General features: G+C 45.2%; 1 protein-coding gene across 3 annotated transcripts in view; it reads right to left on the minus strand.

Moving 5' to 3' along the window:
• LOC115463193 (adenomatous polyposis coli protein-like) overlaps positions 1–22,742 on the minus strand; it is a 343,184-nt gene that overhangs the window by 198,924 nt on the left and 121,518 nt on the right. The window contains exon 2 of one of the 3 annotated variants that reach the window (XM_030193482.1): positions 21,496–21,648. In XM_030193482.1, the coding sequence (XP_030049342.1) occupies positions 21,496–21,648 (153 nt within the window). Of the gene's footprint in view, positions 1–20,403; positions 20,428–21,495; positions 21,649–22,742 lie in introns of those variants that run through there. The other 2 variants (XM_030193484.1, XM_030193483.1) reach the window with 2 other exon arrangements.

Genomic DNA, 22,742 nt, shown 5'->3' on the forward strand with positions numbered 1-22,742 from the left:
GCGGAGTGGGGGAGGGACACCACCCCGCCGATGCGGGGGGATCTGGCTTATCCTGCAACCGCAACCACGGGAGGAGCTGACTGACCCTAACACCGCCGAAGCGGGAGGGGTACAAAGCTGCCCTACAGCCGCACGAAGCGGGAGGGAGCACCGGCAGAATTTATGTCTCAATCCAGCCCCGTAAAACGGAGGGGAGAGGAATGCAGCAGCTCACTGTAACACAAACTCGTCTCAACTCTTGAAGAATCCAATTGAAAAAACTTGAACACGAAGTCCTCCTGAACAGGAACTGAAGACTAAACTTGAACCTGAAATGCAACCAGAATATAAACAGTACAGATATCTGGGAGGGGCTATGGATTGATCAGCTATGATTAATGGAAAGAAAATTATCAGGTATGATACATAATTTTACCTTCCATATCATCATGCTGATCAATCCATAGACTGGTGGGATGTACCGAAGCAGTACTCACCCAGGGCGGGACATTGAAATCCCTGACCGCAACACTGAAGCTCCAAACCGGGCCTCCGCCCGAGCAGCCACAGTCAAGCGGTAATGCTTGGAGAAGGTATGGGCCGATGCCCAAGTTGCCGCCTTGCATATCTCTTCCAAGGAGACGGACCCGGCCTCTGCCATCGAGGCCGCCTGAGCTCTAGTGGAGTGAGCCTTCAGCTGAATAGGCGGCACCTTCCCCGCGGTCACATAAGCCGCTGCAATGGCTTCCTTGACCCATCTTGCCACTGTAGGCTTAGATGCCTGCAGACCCTTACGAGGACCTGCAAACAGGACAAACAGATGATCCGATTTCCGGAAATCATTGGTCACTTCCAAGTATCTGATGATGACTCGTCTCACATCCAGATATTTGAGAGCAGAGTATTCCTCTGGGTAGTCCTCCCTACGAAAGGAAGGGAGACAGAGCTGCTGATTCACATGGAAGCGAGAAACAATCTTGGGCAGGAAGGAAGGCACTGTGCGAATAGTCACTCCTGCCTCAGTGAACTGCAGAAAAGGCTCTCGACATGAGAGTGCCTGGAGCTCGGAAACTCTTCTGGCTGAAGTGATAGCCACCAAAAAGACTGCTTTCAACGTCAGGTCTTTCAGAGATGCCCTCGACAAGGGCTCAAAAGGCGGCTTCTGCAAGGCTCTTAGCACCAGGTTGAGATTCCACGCAGGCACCACTGAGTGCAGAGGAGGGCGCAGGTGATTAACTCCCTTGAGAAAACGTACCACATCTGGCTGCGAAGCCAGGGAAGCACCCTTCAGGCGGCCCCTGAAGCAAGCCAAAGCCGCCACCTGGACTTTAAGGGAACTGAGCGACAGGCCCTTCTCCAGACCTTCTTGCAGGAACGCCAGCACTGAAGAAATTGGAGCAGTGAAGGGAGAAAGTGAGCCTGCTTCACACCACGCTGCAAAGGTACGCCAAACCCTGGCGTAAGCAGTAGAAGTAGAGCGCTTCCTCGCTCTCAGCATAGTGGCGATGACCTTGTCTGAGAAGCCCTTCTTCCTCAGACGCTGCCGCTCAATAGCCAGGCCGTAAGACCAAAGGGGGAGGGATCCTCCATCACCACGGGACCCTGATGCAACAGGCCCTGCTCCACTGGCAGCCGCAGAGGGTCGTCCACTGATAGCCTTATCAAGTCCGCATACCAGGGACGTCTGGGCCAGTCCGGACCCACCAGGATTATTCGGCCCGGATGCTTTGCCACCCGATCTAGTACCCTGCCCAACATGGGCCAGGGCGGGAACACATAGAGAAGCTCCTGTGTCGGCCACTGTTGGAGAAGAGCATCTACTCCCAGAGATCGAGGGTCCCGTCCTCTGCTGAAAAAGCGCGGCACTTGGCAATTAGCCGATGACGCCATCAGATCTAGGCTCGGCTGGCCCCAGCGCTTCGTGATGTCCAAGAACGCCTGAGCCGATAACTGCCACTCTCCGGGATCCAAGGTGTGGCGACTGAGAAAGTCCGCCTTGACATTCATGACTCCGGCAATGTGGGCCGCTGACAGCTGTTCCAGGTTCGCTTCCGCCCACTGGCATAGATTCATGGCTTCCTTGGCTAGAGGGGCGCTCTTGGTACATCCCTGGCGGTTGACATAGGCCACAGCCGTGGCATTGTCCGACAGGACCCGTACTGGCTTCAACGCCAGTACCGGGAGGAACTCCAAAAGCGCCAACCGAATGGCTCTGAGTTCCAGGAGGTTGATAGACCACTTTGCCTCTGCCAGAGACCAGATCCCCTGCACTGTCCTTCTCAAGCAGTGGGCTCCCCAGCCCATCAAAGAGGCGTCCGTCGTGACGACAATCCACTCCGGGGTCACAAGAGGCATCCCTGCAGACAACTTGTCTGTCTTCAGCCACCAGCTCAGCGCCTTGCGCACTGCTGGGTCCAAGGGAAGGCGCACAGCATAATCCTCCGACACCGGAGTCCAGCGCTGCAGCAGAGAGTGTTGTAGTGGTCTCATATGAGCCCTGGCCCAAGGCACTACTTCCATCGTGGCCGTCATAGAGCCCAACAGCTGCACATAGTCCCAAGCCCGAAGAGGAGAGGCTACTAGGAACTGGTCCACCTGAGCCTGAAGTTTGACAATCCGACTGTCCGGCAGGAACACTCTGCCCACTTGGGTGTCGAATCGAACTCCCAGATACTCCAGGGACTGAGTCGGGCGCAGCTGGCTTTTCTCCCAGTTGATGATCCACCCCAGGGAGCTCAAAAGAGCAATCACCTGGTCCACAGCTTTGCCGCACTCTGCATAAGAGGGGGCTCGGATCAACCAGTCGTCCAGATAAGGATGGACTTGTACTCCTTCCTTTCGCAGGAAGGCCGCGATGACCACCATTACTTTGGAGAAGGTTCGCGGAGCAGTAGCCAACCCGAACGGGAGGGCTCTGAACTGGAAGTGTCGGCCCAGGACTGCAAAACGCAGAAAGCGTTGATGAGGAGGCCAGATGGGAATATGCAAGTACGCTTCCTTGATGTCCAAGGATGCCAGGAACTCCCCTGCCTTCACTGCCGCTATAACAGAGCGGAGAGTCTCCATGCGAAAGTGCCGAACTTTCAAGGCCCGATTGACCCCTTTGAGGTCGAGGATAGGCCGGACAGAACCTCCTTTCTTTGGTACCACAAAGTAAATGGAGTAACGTCCCTTGCCAAGCTGATTTTCTGGCACCGGAACGACCGCACCCAGGCGGATCAGATTGTCCAAGGTCTGCTGCACTGCCACAGCTTTGACCGGAGACTTGCAGGGAGAGAGTACAAACCCGTCTCTTAAGAGTCGGCAGAACTCTAGCTTGTAGCCGTCTCTGATGACTTCCAGCACCCAAGCGTCTGAAGTTACCCTGGTCCACTCGCCCAGAAACGAGGACAGGCGTCCTCCAATCTGCACTGGGCCATGGACCAGGACCCCGTCATTGGGTACGAGACCCTGGGGGAGGACCGGAGGGAGCACCTCCGGGACGGCGGTCTCTGCGAAAGGAATGCTGCCTGGGGGAGAAGTTCCTCTTGAAGGAAGAGGGGGCAGAGGAGCCCGACTTGCCCGGGCGGTACCGATGGGCTTCCTGAAACCGTCCTCTGGAGATACCGGGGCGAGCACTGGCCCAAGCCCTGACCTCTGGTAACCTCTTGCCCTTAGACGTGCCGAGATCGGTCACAATTTTGTCCAGCTCGACCCCAAAGAGCAGCTTGCCTTTAAAAGGCAACTTAGCCAGGCGGGACTTAGAGGCGTGGTCCGCAGACCAATGTTTCAGCCAAAGCCACCGCCGCGCAGAGACTGTCTGAGCCATACCTTTAGCCGAGGCTCTCAAGACATCATACAGTAAGTCTGCCAAATAAGCCAAGCCCGATTCCAGGGCCGGCCAATCAGCCCTCAAGGAAGGATCCGAGGGGGAAGCCCGCTGCACAATCGTCAGGCACGCCCTGGCCACATAGGAGCCGCAAACTGAGGCCTGCAAACTTAAGGCAGCCGCCTCGAAGGACGACCTTAAGGCCGCCTCCAATCTTCTGTCTTGGGCGTCCTTTAGGGCCGTGCCACCTTCCACCGGCAACGCCGTTTTCTTAGTCACCGCAGTGATTAAAGAATCCACGGTAGGCCAAAGAAAGGCCTCCCGTTCACTTTCAGGCAAAGGATAGAGGCGGGACATAGCCCTAGCCACTTTGAGGCTCGCTTCCGGGACATCCCATTGAGCCGAAATTAAGGTGTGCATGGCATCATGCACGTGGAAGGTTCTAGGCGGGCGCTTCGTCCCCAGCATAATGGCGGAGCCAACAGGGGCTGAGGGAGAGACATCCTCTGGAGAGGAAATCTTCAAAATGCTCATGGCCTGCACTAACAGGTTGGGCAAATCCTCTGAGCGAAAGATCCGCGCTGCAGAGGGATCATCCGCTCCATCCGAGCGGGAATCCGTCTCCTCCAAGGAATCCCCAAAGGACCGTTGGGAGAACTCAGATACGCTGCCCTCATCTACATCAGAGGAAACAGAGTCCTCTAAGGCCTGGGAATCCACCCGAGGGCGTTTACTTCCGGGGGCCTCAACCCCTTTATCGGACAAGGGAGAAGGGGTAGCATTTTGCATAAGGAAGGCCTGATGCAGCAGCAAAATAAACTCGGGTGAGAAACCTCCCAGACTGTGCACTTCAGCAGCCTGGGCCACAGCCCTAGACGCACCCTCAACCGGCGCTCGCAAGAGCGGGGGAGAAACATGCTGCGCATCCAAGATGGCGTCCGGCGCGACACTCCGTGAAGGAGCCGCGCGGGAAGAACGGCGCTTAACTTTAGCCGCTTTTTTGCCGTCGCCCAAATCAAGGGCAGCCATGGCATTAACGTCTCCCAGCTCAAGGGCGGCCCAAGAAGAAGCCGTCTGAGCAGCGTGGCTGGCCAAGATGGCGGAGGCGAGCAGCGGGGGATGGGCGTTTATGGCGGGAAAAACCGCCGCACTGGAGGAAGACCCGGGACACTGACCGGCCTCCAAACTGACACCCAACAAGGGCGAATCAGACTTTAAGACCCCCGCATCCCCGCTAGAAGCGCACACGCGGTCCGGGGAGCGATTCTTCGCGCCCTCGCCCTCCGACGCCATAGGCCACGTGGAGATCGATCGGGGAACCCCCTGCCCGCTATAAAAAGGTAAAAATTACCTGCTTCTCGCTCCGAGCTGTAACGACCTGGTGTCCCAGTGAGTAGCTGCAATAAACGTTTAAATAAATGTCGAAATAAACGCCCTTAAGGACGTCCAAAAATTTTTTTTTTTTTTTTTTAACGGAGCCAGCGGGAGGGGGGAGAAAAGGAGGGACCTGGCGCCACCAGGTTTGCACTTGCTCAAGAAGAGCCCTCAACCCCAGGTACTCAACAAAACCTAAAAATTAGGCTTGGAGACCTAGCCAGAGCTGCTGCTGTGTGTGACCACCACCTGCTGAGATAGAGAACATACTGAGGAGTTTCCGGCAGCACATGACCACATATAGGGAGGCAAAAGCTTTGCTCTCTATCTCCACCTGCTGGTAGATGGACACAACCCACCAGTCTATGGATTGATCAGCATGATGATATGGAAACATTACTTTTTATTTACAGTCGTCTTCTCCATTGTTTGAAAAGAGCCTATCTTCCCCACCCCCTCTTTGTTTTTCCCTTACTTTGTTTCGTGGGGATTAAGTGCACCTCCACACTCTGTGTGGTACTCCCACATCTTGTGCGGGTATTTTTTGGATTACAATTTATAAAACAATTACAGAGAAAGAGACAAAAAACCAGAATCATGTATCAAATCTGAAACCCACAATCTCAACCATCTCCTAAATTAGTATTCCACTTAAATATAAACCATCTTAAAAACTATCAGAATGGAAAGTCTCAGCAACAAAGGCAACTTGTTCCAATATTCAGCAGCAGTTACTCATGGAGGCCACTTTCCTAAAAATATCCCAATCTGATATTACTAAAAAAAATTGCTTGTGATAACCTCAGGGGTCTCCTTGGCCAATCAACAGCAGTTTGTTTAGCAAATACGCAAGCTTCCGATTGTATAATCTGTAACTAATATAACTTACGTAATAAAAGCTTTGCTCTTTCCCATCTCTTATTACCCAAAAGATCACTACACAGAAATCTGAATCATCTGTAGTTTCCTACAAAACTTAACTGGAAAAACTTAATAAAAACATTACAATAATCTGCTTATTAAAAGAGAATGTGTGACTGTAGTAAAAGTTATAATCCATAAAAGGCTTCAGCTGTCTAATCAACTTAAAATTTAAAAAATGCTCCTCTAGTAACCTTCATTATCTGTTCCCAACCTTTTCGTTTTCTAAACACACTCTTAATTATGTCACTAAATCCACCCATGAAATAAACTCCTAATCCAACCTTGGTAATACTAATAAGTCCCCATGAATAATTCTTAAGGTTTAGCTAATAACTTACTAATTTGTAACTGAATGAAACTCACTTTGAGTTACTACACACAAGGTGGGAGCAAAATCCAAATAAATAAAATGTGTTTCTTAGCAAAAGAAATCAAGTAATTAATTTTAAATAAATAATACTGGCCATTCATTCATGAAGTCAATAGCTCAAAAGTACTGTTAAATCAAGAAGTTTCATAATATGTATTCTAACCCAAGAAAAGGGAAAAATATGGCTCATTTAGTAAAAATTGCCTCCTCCCACACCACAATGCAATTAAATTTTGCATCTGCAAAATAAATAAATAACTTGGATGCCTAAATTTTAGTTTAAAATAGCTAATATAGCAGTATAGTGAAGGTATAGATTCCATTAAGAGTTGGACCTTCTGCTCTGCTCACAGTGATGTGAACATTAAAGTAAACCAAATGGTAAGTTTCCATCATCATCAACTGATGTGTTGGTGTGTGGACACTTCAGCATGGAGCCAGTTTATCATGTGACACTTCATCATGTTTTCAAGCTAAATGTATTCAAATTATATGCACAGAAAATATGCAGCAAATGGGAGATGGGGATCATGCCACCACACATCCGTGCCTGTTCTTTTGTGCTTAAATGTGAGTCTCGCTAAAACTTCTTACACACAAAATTTTCACAAGGCTCATATTTAGGTGCAGAACAGCTTTTTCATCACTTTAATCTGCCACTTCATCACATATTCAAACTAAGGGCCCTGTTTACTAAGATGTGCTAGCGTTTTTAGTGCACGCTAACGCTAGAGACAGCCATATATTCCTATAGGTGTCTCTAGCATTAGCACGCACTAAAAACGCTAGAGCAGCTTAGTAAACAGGATCTTAAATGTATTCAAATTATATGCATGAAATACTTGCAGCAAATGGGGACAGCATGCAGGTAATCATGGTTTCTTTCTGCCTGAAAATCATAACATTTCTATTATATTAATTCTCACTTGGTATCTGCCTGTTAAAAGAGGCTGCAGTATCAGAAGTAGCTACAAGGTGTCAGTATCTTCAATAGGCAGTTGCTGTCTGCTTAAACATACACAAAGAATTAGCCCCACGATCCACGCAGTTACACTGGAGTAGACTACATAGAAGGCAGGCACACCAGAAATGTGAGGCAGACAGTGAATGAGAGACATTTACCAGGACATGCCACTTGGAAGGCCACTCTAATAACAGCAGCAAAATCAGCAGCACGAAGGTGTGGATTTATGAGTGGCAGCATTCACAATAGTGTGTGTGGGGTAAGGGGATGAGGCTAGGGGTCACAGTAGTGGCATTCACATTGTACTTTGGTGGCTGTCTGGGACCATAAGCAACATATTGTGGGGTAGAGTGTCAGATTCTGGGAATAAGGAGACAACGCCAGTGAGATTAAAAAAAAAAAAAAAAAAACAAAGAGAGAGAGAGAGAAAGAAAGAAAAGAAAAAAAGGTCACTGATGGGGGGGGGGCAGGATGAGAGTTTGGCTGTGCCATTTGGGGGGGGGGGGATTAGAGAACAGAGAGTAAGGAGGAATCAGCATGCGGGTTTAGCTGACGGGACTGTCAGAGGATTGACTCAGTGTAGGAGACAGGGAGGAAGAAATCCTATTGGCACCAGGAGTGGGTGCAGATTTAAGAAGGTAACAGATGAGGGAGGGGTGAGAGAAGGCACCAGGCATAAGGGCTGCAAAGGTGGCAAAAAGGAACTACACAACCATTTTTATAAGAAAAAGTATATATTACATGTAGCTGGTAGCTAGAATATTCTTGCAGTATAGATGGGAATAACTGGGCAGAGTGGATGGTTCAATTATTTTTTTTTTCTGCCTTCATCTATTGTGATACTATATTAAGAACTACACATGTTGTGGGATCATATATTAATTTTGAAAACCTTCAGTATGGCTGTTATGGAGGAAATCAATGTTCAATATTAAGAATGGCTTCTGGAAAATGTTATGGCTTAAAGAAGTCTGATGGCATTCATTTCCCTCAATTATGATGGATGTTTTTGAAATTAAAGGTGCTTCAAATAGTTGAGGTTCTAAAGTTTTCTAATTTGCTACCCACCACCTATAGAAAATATCTGTCTACACTCCAATTAAGGATTTATCCTATTGAAGGAAATATTGATCCCTTAGTATTTTAACTGATAATCTGGATGCTCCAGCAATTTTGAAAAGCTCTTATAGGACCTCATTCCAGGCAATACTTCTGGTTTCACTGCTCTGGACCCAGAGAGGAATTGGACATTCAATATGTTTTTCAAAATAGTGATTACTTGTTTCTAGGTCGAAATGATATTTCCTCCTATATCATGTTCTATGAAATAAAAGAGAAATTTCTATAGCTGGGTCAAGAGTTGTCTATTGGGGCTATACAGTTCCTAAAATTTCAGTGTAAATGCACTACCAAATATAAAGGAAACTGTTTGATATTTTGGATCCAGATCATTCAGAAGTGTTCCTTAAATATAGAACAGTAGGAGAATTCCAATATGTTTTGTCTTGAAGGGCCTTAGTTTCACAAGGCAGCAGGTATAAATAGATAATTAACTATCATTCATGTTAACTGTTCAACAGGACGCATCATATTTTTATGGGTCACTGCATTCATTTACTTTTTCATTCTTATGCTCTTAACATAAGAATAGCCATATTGGATCAGACCAATGGTCCATCTAGCCAAGTATCCTGCTTCCAAAAGTGGCCAATCCAGGTCACAAGTACCTGGCAGAAACCCAAACAGTAGCAACATTCCATGCTACCAATACTGGGGCAAGCAGTTGCTTCCCCATGTCTGTCTCAAATCAAATCAATTCTTGTATCCTGCTAATATCACCTTTCCAGGGTTCAGTGTGCTTTACATTCTAAGTGAGACAAAAGCAGATAGTGTTAATGTGAGGTATGAGAAAAATTAGAGATCATTGGTGCAATGTTGCATCAATTTACTGATTAGCTCTCTTTCTAAAATCACTTAATAGTTTTACTTAAGTCAGAAAAGTGAAGATACTTACCTATAGCAGGTATTCTCTGAGGACAGCAGGCTGATCATTCTCACAAGTGGGTCGATGATCCACGTCGGCCTGGGAACAGGAAAATCCCTAACATCCAGGCTAATCGAAAACAACAAACAGTGGTCAACTGGGCCTCGCAATGGTGAGGACGTAACATAGATTAATCTGAAACTATATACAAACTAGCTGAGAGTGCAGCCTGCAACAGAACAAAATGGGCCTAGGACGGTGGAGTTGGATTTTGCAACACTGACTGCCCAAACCAACTGTCACATCGGAAATCCTGCTCAAAGCAGTAATGAGATGTGAATGTGTGGATGAGATGTGAATGTGTGGACTGAAGACCACTTCGCAGCTTTGCAAATCAATGGAGGCTGGCTTCAAGTGGGCTACCGACACAGCCATGGCTCTGACATTATGAGCCATGACATGGCCCTCCAGAGTCAGCCCTGCTTGGGAATAAGCAAAGGAAATGCAATTGGAAATGGTGCATTTACCAATGGTGACTCCCCTCCTGTTGGGATCAAAAGAGACAAACAACTAGGCGGACTGTCTGAAAGACTTCATCCGCTCCATGTAAAAGGCCAACGCTCTCTTGCAGTCCAAGGTGTGCAAGCTGCTTTCACCAGGGTGGGCATGAGGGCGGAGAAAAAACATTGGCAAGATAATCGACTGGTTCAGATGGAACTCCGACACCAGCTTCAGCAGGAAATTAGGGTGCATCTGGAGAACTACTCTGTTGTGATGAAACTTGGTATAAGGAGCATCCACTACTAAGGCCTGAAGCTCACTGACCCTACAAGCTAAAGTTAAGAGCCACCATGAAAACTACCTTCCAAGTCAAGTACTTCAGATGGCAGGAATTCAGTGGCTCAAAAGTAGCATTCATCAGCTGGGTGAGAACAACATTGAGATTCCATAACACTGGTGGAGGTTTGACAGGGAGCTTTGACAAAAGCAAACCTCTGATGAAGCGAACACCTAAAGGCTGTCTAAAGATAGGCTTACCTTCTACATGCTGATGATATGCACTAACTGCACTAAGGTGAACCCTTACAGAGTTGGTCTTGAGACCAGACTGTGATAAGTGCAGAAGGTCTTCAAGCAGGGTCTGTGTAGGACAAGAAAGGGGATCTATGGCCTTGCTGTCACACCACATGGCAAACCTTCTCCATTTAAAAGAGTAACACCTCTTAGTGGAATCTTTTCTGAAAGCCAGAAAGACCTGGGAGACGCCCTCAGGAAGACCCAAGGAAGCGAATTCTAGGCTCTCAACATCCAGGCCCTGAGAGCCAGAGACTGTAGGATGGGATGTAGAAGTGACCCCTTGTTCTGAGTGATAAGGGTCGGGAAACACTCCAATCTTCATGGATCTTCAGAGGACAATTCCAGAAGAGGGAATAAAATCTGACGCGGCCAGTAGGGCGCAATCAGAATTATGGTTCCGTGGTCTTGCTTGAGTTTCAACAAAGTCTTCCCCACTAAAGGTATGGGAGGATACGCATTCAGAAGGCCTGTTCCCCAATGTAGGAGAAAGGCATCTGACGCTAGTCTGTCGCGGGCCTGAAGCCTGGAACAAAACTGAGGGACCTTGTGGTTGAGCTGAGTGGCAAAAAGATCCACTGAGGGGGTGCCCCATGCTCGGAAGATCTTGCGGGCTACGCCCATATTCAGGGACCACTCGTGAGGTTGAATTACCCTGCTCAGTCTGTCGGCCAGACCATAGTTTACACCTGCCAGATAAGTGGCTTGTAGAAACATGTCGTGACGGCATTCCCAGAGTGACATCTGAACGGCTTCCTGATACAGAGGGCGAGATCCGGTACACCCCTGGCTTGTTGGTGTAATACATCGCAACCTGTCTGTTCCAGATCGCTCAGAGCTCCAGGAGGTTGATCTATATATCTGTTTCCTTGGGGAGGGTGGGGGGGGGGACCAGGTTCCCTGACTGTGAAGCCCATCTACATGAACCCCTCACCCCAGGAGAGATGCATCCGTCGTCAGCACTTTTTCTGGCTGAGGAACTTGAAATGGAAGTCCCAAAGTCAGATTGGATCAAATTGTCCACTACTGAAGAGAACGTATCAGCTCAGAGGACACTCAGATGATATCTTCTAGACTCCCCGTGGCATGATACCACTGAGAAGCCAGGGTCCATTGAGCAGATCTCATGTGAAGGCGTGTCATGGGTGTAACATATACTGTGGAAGCCATGTGGCCCAACAATCTCAACATCTGCCGAGCTGTGACTTGCTGCAATGTCCGAACCTTGAACATGAGGGGCAGAAGTTTGACTGAACGCGTCTCCGGGAGATAGGCTCGAACAGCCCGCGTATCGAGCAGGGATCCTATGAACTTGGGGTAGTTTATTACGAACCCTAGAAGCTCATGCACATGAATAGTCTTCCGAATGGACTCCCAAGCACCGTCCTCCGAGATGCTCTTCACCAGTCAATCGTCGAGATAAGGGTACAATGCACTCCCAGTCTGCAATCCTTTTTCTGAATCATGGGAAGAAGGGTGCCCAGGGAAACCATCCTGAACTTTTCTCGGACCAGGAATTTGTTCAGGGCCCTCAGGACTAGGTTGGGACGCATCCCCCCCTGTCTTGTTCTGCTCAAGAAAGTATTTGGAATAGAATCCCAGCCCTTCTTCCCCTGGTGGAACGGGTTTGACTGCATGGGCCTTTAGAAGGGCGGAGAGTTCCTTTGCAAGTACCTGCTTGTGCTGAGAGTTGAACGAATGAGCTCTCGGTGGACAATTTAGATGTATGAATACCATAAGTACATAAGTATTGCCATACTGGGCCAGACCAAAGGTCCATCAAGCCCAACATCCTGTTTCCAACAGTGGCCAATCCAGGTCACAAATACCTGGCAAGATCCCAAAAAAGTACAAAACATTTTATGCTGCTTATCCTAGAAATAATCAAAAAGCAAAAACAAATGGCTTAACCGTGTCTGTAATCAATATTGTAAAAATACACAAATTCAATCAGACCACGAATGCTTATTATGGTATAAAATTAATAGGCTGATAGAGGCGTCTCATATCTGAATGGAAGCTTCTGAATGTATGCTCCCTGAGCGGCTATCAAGCCAATGGGAAATTATAATCATTGACCACCTCCAGCCAACCAATCAGTGCCTAAACATTGCTGATCCTCAGCGAGTATCAAAAAACCTATCACCGATTATATTTAATAACTATGATAACGATACTCAGTATGTATACATATAGATAAAGGCACTGTTGGTTACAAAATAAACATTATCGTAAGGTTGACGTATAATGCACTAAATTAACTTATCTTGATGGTTCTGGATTATAAAGGCCATCCAACAGGGCCAGAACTCATTCAATTGTATCACCAAACTGAGACCTCCGGAAAAGTTAGCCCGACAGGACCCTGTTTCGCGGTCTACTGCTTCTTCAAGGGCAAACAAATCTGCAACACGGAGAATCAACATTAATATCAGCATCCTAATACAATAGGCATATATAACATCAACTGTAGCAACTGACCTAACTTTCACCGTCTGCGGCATCAGTTCTCGTACGCCCAAAATGGCGATGGCGTTTGAAATAAATACTAACTCCAAAACTCCTCCCCACGCAAATCTGCGTAATGAACAGCTGATTCATTGGCCAATTAGAAGAAACAGTTCCATTGCAGGTAAGCATTGAGACCATTCGGTTCAATGGTGTCCAAACGATAAATCCATTGTGTCTCTCTTTGTAGCAATAATCTATTGACATCTCCACCACGGGCATTGGGAATAATGGAGCCGCTTTCCATCTATCTTGACACATTTTTGAAAATCATGGTTCCACAATGTCCTTCATACATCAAAGATACCAACCACTTTTTACAGATTTTACAGGACATCGTTTTGCCACACTCGCAATGCCTTATGGCAACATTTGACATTAAATCACTCTACACCATGATTCCCCAAGAAGAATTGCTGGAGGTTGTGTTCCTGGCATTGGAAAATAGACAAAGACCACATGATGTTCCAACAAAATTTTTGATGTCACTATTGAAGGTGGCTCTTTACAAAAATTTTTTTTAATTCAACAATAAACTCTATTTACAAATTTCCGTGGTCGCCATGGGAGCTACATTTGCTCCAACTTTAGCCAATCTGTACATGGCTGCTTTTGAAAATAAATGGTTGGTTACATCTCCATTTAATGCCAATATAGTGATCTGGCGTCGCTATATTGATGATATTTTTGTGGTGTGGCAAGGCACAGTGAATGAGTTGAATGATTTTCAATATTGGCTGAATAACTGTCATCCTCGAATACAGTTCACTGTTTCTTTTTCCGCCCACAAAATCAGTTTTCTAGATGTGGAAGTTATTTTGCATGAACAATTTTTTCAAACTAGTGTCCACATTAAACCCACAGACAAGAATACAATCTTAGAATATGGCAGTTGTCACCCCAAATCACTTAGAAAAAGTTTACCTTTCTCGCAATTTGTACGTTTTAAGCGAATCTGCACTGATGAGGCAGATTTTCATCAACAAGCTAACAAGTTTGGTTCCAAATTGTTAAATCGGAGTTATCCGAAATCTGTTTTAAAAAAAGCATATACAAGAGCCAAATATCTCAATCGTGATTTGTTGTTCCAACATAATACCTCTGATTCACAGGAAGATCCGACCATGACTTTCATCATGAGATATATGCAAGGGGGTGAGGCAGCTGCACATATCATTAGACAACATTGGGACATTATGCGGACCCATCCCATCTTTGATCACTGTTAGCAAGCGGCCCTAGCACCATTATCTCCCTCACCAGATTATGCACTCCACTAAGGACTTGGTCTAGAATTTTTCCTTCTCTTGTCAGCTCCTGTACCAGCTGCTACATAAAGCAGTCCTTGATTTCATCAAGGAATTTTACCTCCCTGGCATGACCTGTTACATTTACCCAGTCAATATTGGGGTAATTGATATCACCCATTATTATTGTGTTGCCCAGTTTGTTAAAATCCCTAATTTCCTTTAACATTTCTACATTTGTCTGTTCATCCTGGCCAGGCGGACGGTAGTACACTCATATCACTATCCTTTTCCCCTTTACACATGGAATTTCAATCCATAGGGATTCCAAGATGTGTTTTGTTTTCTGCAGAATTTTCAATCTATTTGATTCAAAGCCCTCCTTAACATACAGTGCTACCCCTCCACCAATTCGATCCACCCTATCACTACGATATAATTTGTACCCCGGTATGACAGTGTCCCACTGGTTATCCTCCTTCCACCAGGTCTCAGAGATGCCTATAATATCTAATTTTTCATTTAGTGCAATATATTCTAACTCTCCCATCTTATTTCTTAGGGTTCTGGCATTCACATATAGACATTTCAAACTATGTTTGTTGTTCCTATTTACAACATCATGCTCAGTACTTGACAGTATTAATTTGCAATCTTTTGTATGATTTTATTTAAGGACACCTGATCTACTATGGTCTCTTTTGCAACCTCACTATCGGGATACCCTATCTTCCCTGCTTGGTGATATCTTTTATTTCTATTGATTACCTTTAAAAGTGGACTAACACGGCTACCACACCTCTCTACTCAAGATGGGTGATATCTTTGAAAAATACCTTATTACGAACCATGCGCTTTTGAGCGACTGTCAGCCTTCCCCCAGTTTCTAGTTTAAAAGCTGCTCTATCTCCTTTTAAATGCCGATGCCAGCAGCCTGGCCTCACCCTGGTTAAGGTGGAGCCGATCCTTTCGGAATAGGCTCCCCCTTCCCCAGAATATTGCCCAGTTCCTAACAAATCTAAAACCCTCCTCCCTGCACCTATTGTCTCATCCATGAATTGAGATTCCGGAGCTCTGCCTGTCTCTTGGGCCCTAACTGGACTATTTGAAGAACCTACTGGTCGGAGGTTATGAGTGGCCACCTTTGGTGAAAAAATTTTAACTTCCCCCCAACTGGTAAGTCGTCCAGCACAGACACTTTTATGGTGGCTATGCCCTGCTGCAGCCAGTCAAAAGCCCATCCCTTGCTTTTGCTGGGGAGCAGCAGGGGCCTTAGGCGCACGCTGTTGATGAGAATGAGCGCGCTAAGGTATAGCCAGAGCAGGCTGGCGAGCTACCAGGGCATACCTACGTCTAGAATAGGCATAAGAAGTACTCTGGAACCCACCAAAATACGTCCTGGATGAGTAGGTGGTAGCAGAAGGCGCTCGGCAGGAGAGAGAAGACATAGCATCGGTATGCTTCTTGATCTGGTCAACCAGTTCTTCTACCTTCTCTCCGAAAAGATTATCCCCACCCCCACCCGGCATGGGGCATCCACACATCGCTATACTCTGGGCAGAGATTCTGGATGCCACGTCAAAAGTGTCATAAATGCCCCTGGCCAAGAACTTGCAACACGCCTTCTGCTGCTTGACCAGCTGGCAAAAAGGCTCGGCGTGCCCCGGAGGGAGTGCATCAACCAAGTCAGACAGCTGCCTCACTGAGTTCCTCTAGTAGACGCTCATGAAGAACTGGTATGATTGAATACGGGCAATAGGCATCGCGACCTGATACATTTTCCTCCCAAAAGAGTGCAAGGTCCTAGCTTCTCTGCCTGGGGGCGCCAAAGCATAGTCCCTAGTACTCTTGGCTCTCTTGAGAGCGGCATCCACCACCATGGAGTTGTGGGTAACCGAGACCTTGCCAACCCAGGTTCCCCGTGGATCCGATACTGGGTGTCAATTTTTGGGGGGACCACAGGGACAGAGGGGACGCCCAGTTCTGCATGATGACTGCCTTGAGTACCTCATGAAGGGGGGCCGTCACTGCCTCCTTAGGTGAAAAGGTGTAGTCCAGGACCTCGAGCATCTTAGCCCTGGGCTCATCCTCCACATCTACTGGGAAGGGTATGGCCTCAGCTAGTTCCCGCACAAACGAGGTGAAAGAGAGGATCTCAGGTGGTGATAGCCTTTTCTCAGGTGGAGGGGAAGATGATCAAGTAAATGGTAGAGACAGGATTGATTCTGATCTTGATTGAGCAGCCTGGACAAGTAAGTTCTTTCAGCATGCCTTAAACAAGCAGAGTAATGTTGAGAGGTATCTTGAAACATCCCAAGAATGGTAAAAAAAAACAGGAACTCCAGTATCAGGAGACTGAGAGGAGTTGCAGTATCGCTGAAATTCTCCTCTGGGAGTAGGAGAAGCGGGGGCCTGCAAAAGTCAACAGCAAAGCACTGCCACCAGCTCCTTTTACCCCAGCATCTCCTACCTTTGGGCATGTCAGAAGCTGCTGCAGACCACAAGGCCCCACCCCTGCCACACTCTGATTTACTGATTCACATAGCTAGAGAACAAGTCTCCAGGATTGCTGTCTCCTTCTCCTGCTGGTGTTTGCTCCAAATGGCTGCCTAGCCCCTTGCCCTGCTGCCTGTTCTTTAGCTTTGCTTTTTTGTTCGGTTTTTTTTTGGTAACTTTATTCCCCTAGCAAACAGCTAAGGAAATAAAGCCTATCAGTCAATTTTTCTTTTCTCTGCAGCAGCACACCAAGGAGTGTGAGGGGAAGATTGTGTGCCCCCTCCCTCCCAGGTACTACTGCCAGTACACCTCACAAGGGCTCCAGAGAAAAAGACTCCTCCAAACTCAAGTAAGGTAAGACTGTGGCCCAGCCACAGGAACACCACCAGCCCAAGGCAACTGAACCACAAAGGACAAAGGTCCTGGGGAGTCAGGCATACCAAAGAAAAAACTGCTGCACCAGACCAACCTACATCATCTGCTGAAGAAAGAGAAATATTCATGAGTTCCAGGCTGCAATAGCCCTTATACCAGTGATGTCACTGGAAGAATTCAGTTTCTCTATTTCCATTTGCTGGTAGGGGGACACTGCTCATTGTTCTGGAATAGTCTAGCAGGATGAAAAGGAAACCAAGTTATTCATCTGTAGCATGTGTTCTTTATGGACAGAAGGATACAAGTCCACATAACTGAGTGACATGCTCCAGATGAATCTGCATAGAAAAACTTCTCCTAGCTTCATTCTACTGTGCATATATATCCCTTCCCATGCTGTGTTGTAACGTGAGGTCTCCTCAGTTTCTATATGACTTAATTGCAATATATCTCCAACGTCAGGTGGGAGGGTGTTTGAGGACTTGTATCCTGCTCTCCATGGAGAATACCTCTTACAGGTAATTTGTACTTTTTCCTGAGGACAAGAGAGACAACAAGTCTTCACAACTGGGACTCTCTAAAGATTACCTTTAAAAAAATGGAAAAGGGCCAATAGGCAGAGAACGAATTGCTTTTGGCATACACAAGGCTTTTCAAATTTTGTGCCCTTTTTATTTTTTCCCCTATGAAGGCAACCTAACAACCATAAATAACTGGGTTCTAAGGGAGACAGAGTCAAATTCTAAACAAAGATTTAATAGAACACACTGGCGAAACATGCCATCTCACTGGGAATCCTTTGTGAATTTATGGACCAAGATCCACATACGGAAATGAGTTTCCTGCTTGTCCAAAAAGAAAGCAACATTGCTCATCAGAAATAGTGTTCTCCATGCACAGTAAAATAAGTAATTCACACTCACTTTCTCACCTTCCCTTGCACTTCCAGGAATATTTTTTTTAATCTTAAGCTCTTATATTCAACTGAGGAAGCCTCATAGCACCAAAACGTACATGCATGATTAGAAGAGCTTAAAAGCTTATTAGGTACATCCAGAGCTTTGACAATGCCTCAGTGCCATCATCCTACAAGTGGTACTCAATTATCCTGCTGTCCGCAGAGAACACCAATTACAGATAAGCAACTTTACTTTCTTTTTCACCACTCATGTCAGCAGATTCACTTAAGATTGCAACTTCTGGCAGGCTTCCAATCATGGTTCCTCCTTCTTCAGTTGTCTTGGCTGTGAAAAAAATTATTTTGATTTCATATTATTGATTTTTTTGACAACAGCAGAAGAAAAATCCAGAGACTTCATGACTTGCTCAGAATTCAGGCAGATATGCCCACTATTTATCACAAGACCAACTAAAGGTCCTGAACAGGGATCTTATTTCTTTTCAGGTGTTATCGAGGGCAATCAGGATCCAAAAAATGAGATCATCATCTTAGCATGAAAAACAAGCAAAGGCTTGGTCCACCAAACTGAAGCCTAAATCACCTTAGAAACCCAAAGACCAGTGAGGCACCTCAATTACTGGTGGCAAGGAGACTCAAAGGCAACATTAACTCCTTTGGTACCAAAGCCTACATATCAGGCTCCAAGTGTTTGCCATAGATCTAGGAAGAAAAGGCCCATCAGAAAACATTCACTGACAAGATCTCCTTCATATACAGGCAACTGTATCAACCAAGTTTGACTCCTGTGAACTTCTGGTCTTCAGAGAACAAGAGAATCTGGCTTTGGAAAAGTGTGACACATGAAGGATTCCGGAGAAAAGGAACTAAAAGACCAAGTCCTATGTCTCTCGTGTACAAAAAAAAAAGCTTGCAAAGGTTTCTTTGTTTTATGTTTTCACAGATTTGGGGATTTGCTTTGAAATTCTTATCGAGCCAGTCCACAACAGAGTGATCTAAGACCTCAGTCTATCATTTCCAACACTTTTGAGATTGCATGTATTTCTGCCCATTCCTTGTGCCCTCTAGCATCAAGTGGCCTCTCTCACTTCTTTCTAAATCTGCTCCTTCACAGACCAGGCAACTGATCAAATAACAGTAAGCTAAAATCAAGATTTAAACAATGATGCATACCTTTTTTGGTCCCCTGAATTCTTCTCAATGAAAGAATATGGAGTTTCCTTGGTCTGGGAGAGGAAAGTAAGAGGGAGTATCACTCCACTGGTGCATTCATCCAATGGGAGTAGATACACTTTTCCTCTTGACCCCAGGAAAATGAACCAGGTAGCTTCCACCTACCAATTTTATCCTAAAGCCTGGGCCTATGGCACTTTGACATTCACATTTCATCTGGAGATTGAAGCGACTATAGGCAGACTTCAGGCACAAAACCAGAATCTTGCAGCCCCTTTCAAGATCCAGTATCATACAAACTTACAACACAATAACCAAGGCTTTTCAAAAAGGTCTCAACTGCACTGTAGGACTCCCTGACTGTCCACATGCAGAATGAAGGTCTACAGAATGATTATTCCACTTCTGCATGCCAACAGTTCCAAGACTAAAGGAGAAGCAACATCAGAAGGGAATGTGTGAATAAGGCAGTATGATTAGGACTCTGCCAAAGATGGCTTTCGTTGGTCTGTATAAACAGCAGACAGTGCTGTATCATCTCTCTATATAAAAGGCAACACCAACGTTCTATGAAGCCTCCAGACGGAAGTGTGAAGGGGGAGAGATATCCGGTTTCCCCATGAGTGTCTGCCCCGCCCTCTGTAACAAACAGTCAGTGAAGGAAAACAGCAGAGCACGAAATCAAATCGCTGGCTCTGTAACAGTGAAGGACTCAGAGGGGGGAGGGGAGAGAGGGCAGAGGGCAGGGACACACACACTCCCACATGCACACAGAAGAAAACATTGCTAGCCCCCCGTTTCATTTGCATCAGAAATGGGGCTTTTTTACTAGTATATTATAAAGGCTGACAAAAGTGAAACAGAATGAACTTTCACCCCCTAGTCCATGTAGTGATAAACACTGAATATGATGCAGCATAGTAATTCTGTTTAATCTGTTAACCATTTAACGCAAAGATTTTGAAACTGGGATTGCAGAAATCAGGTTAAGTTGCAGATTTCATGCTTTAAGAAATACAATAGCTGATGTGTCACACTATGAATTAGGCTACATACTCTGCTCTAATTACACATTATACTATACTCCAATTATACCGTGAGTTTGATGAAACACATTGAAAGCATTCAGTAACAATGAATAAATCAACACATGCTAAGGAAAAGTAGGAAAAAGAAGTTAACTCCTTATTTTCCTTTGAAGTGCTTACCTAAACCACTTCCTTTATTCTCTGATGAATTTCTGCTTTATTGAAAAAGAACAGAAACTAGATGTTTGATAAACTTAATAAGGGTGGCCAGTCAAGTTTTCAGGATATTCGTAATAAACATGCATGAAATTGGTATGCACTGCCTCCAATGCATTCAAATCTCATGCATATTTATTGTGGGTATCCTGGAAATTCAACAGGCTAGAGATCCCCTAGAACAAAGCTTGAGAGCCACTGCTTTAAGCATATTTTCCTCTCTTCATAGTCAGAATAACCATGATTAATCAAACTTATCTATAAGCAAGAAAATGTATTTTGTGTAATCTTGTCTGGACTAAATCTTCAGAAAAAAAATAGACAGTTTTATGAATAATATTAAGACCTATTATCTATAAATAAAGCAGGAATATATGTCATGGGCAGGGGAGGGTATTTTCTAACAGGACACCTACATAAGACCAAAAAGATACCTATTTACAAAGGTGATAAGACACCCACGTGTACTTATAAAATAGGCTCCCCAATCCAGACCAAACTGTGCACAAATGTCAACGTACAAATTTACACACACTCTGAATATGTAAATTTTTGTATGTATTTTATGCATATACATAAATATTTTATAAAATATCTGTGCACACCACAACTGAACTGCACCACAGGGAATGCCTTTGTACAGACTGCATAAAAGTAGGCACACTTTTTATGAATGTACTTTTTATATAGGCACGTATTCACACAATTCTCTGGATTCTTTCCATATTTCTCAGCTTTTCCTTTTTGGGGGTACAGTGGCTCCCAGTGCTTTGGACCAGCATGATACAACTAGCTTTTATTTTCTTCTCTGTTTCTTTTCTCTAAGAATACTTTATTTCCTCCTCCTTCAATTACTATTTTTTTTTTTTTTGCCACTAGCCCTGTATCTACGTTTTATTTGCTGTGTAAACCATCTTGATGGCCCGAATAAAAGGTGGTATATCAACTGGAATTTGGAACTTTAAGTCTTTTTCTGCATAGAAAATAGGCTTTACACCTGGAAAAAGTGAGCACCTATATTTTAAAAAAAAAAAACACACACACGCATTTTTATACCTTCATGTTAGATGCTTCTGTTTCCAGCTGTGTAAGATGATTTGAGTTGTCTTCCAGTTCCTGTCGAAGATTTGTGTTTTCCATTTTCAGTGCCTCAACTTGCATTAACAGCTGATCATATGAAGCTGCAGCCATGCTGGGCTCCACCAGAACCTATAAAAGGAAGCATAAGCATCTTACAGGGAATCTTTTAGAAAAGAAAAAAATAACTATTTGCAATTTTAGTCCAAATATTTTTTCACCTTCAAAATTCATTTTTGAATCTAGGCAGCAAAATTCTCCAGTAACATAACTCCCATAATAGGTTTAAAGCAAAAGGAGCACTTGTGGCAGATGTAAGAGAATGTATCAGAATATGGGGAAGCTGGACACTACAGAGAGAGCTGTCGAGGAGCTACACAAACCCAAAATGAAGGGCACTTGTTCATTTGTAGTTTAAAAGCAATCTGTCTTGGGAAGCTAGGTGAACAAAATTAGGTTAATAAAGAAACAAAGTAAAACAGGCAGTTCCCAGAGAAATAAGGTGAGAAAGATTAACAGGTTTTGGACATCATCTGAAAAAAGTATAGGTTCTAGGCAGGAGACAGCCAATAAACTAGTGGGAAATCACCATTTGAAAAATCTGTGGCAACCAAAGGGCTTAGCAGTTTGTCAGTGAATAGTGGTAGTTCTCTCACTACATGGAGGTATGCTACTTTGTATTTAAACCCTCAATGTATTGCTTCAGTGAATTAAGCCAACCAACAGTGATTAATAATGTACATTCTACCTCACGACAGATAACATGTTTACCAACATGAGAACCAAAAACAGTCCAGTTGTGTGTTTTCTTCAAGTAAGAGCTCTTTCCAATAGTAATGACTTTCAAAGATGATTATTCAGGCACTACTAGTGAGTACCAAACAAAATTGTATTCCAACCAAGCTCTGCTCTCCTTAACTGTGTTTTTGTTGCTACTCTTTATATCTGCACATTGCAGGTGAATTTCATTAGTGCTCCAGACACTCTTGAAGAGCTATGTTTCCCAACCTTCTCCTGAAAGCATAACTATCCAGTCAGCTGAGTTTTAAGGATATCCATAATGAAAATCATTGAGAAAGATTTGCATACCCTGGAGACTCAGTGGGGTCCTTTTACTAAGCTATGGTAAAAAGTGGCCTTAGCGTACCCTTACATGGGTCTTTCCCATGTGCTAAGGCCAGTTTTACTACTGCTGTACTGAATAGCATATATTACTATTCAGCTGA

The sequence above is a fragment of the Microcaecilia unicolor genome, chromosome 2 (genome assembly GCF_901765095.1).
Source record: "Microcaecilia unicolor chromosome 2, aMicUni1.1, whole genome shotgun sequence".
Classification (NCBI taxonomy): Eukaryota; Metazoa; Chordata; class Amphibia; order Gymnophiona; family Siphonopidae; genus Microcaecilia; species Microcaecilia unicolor.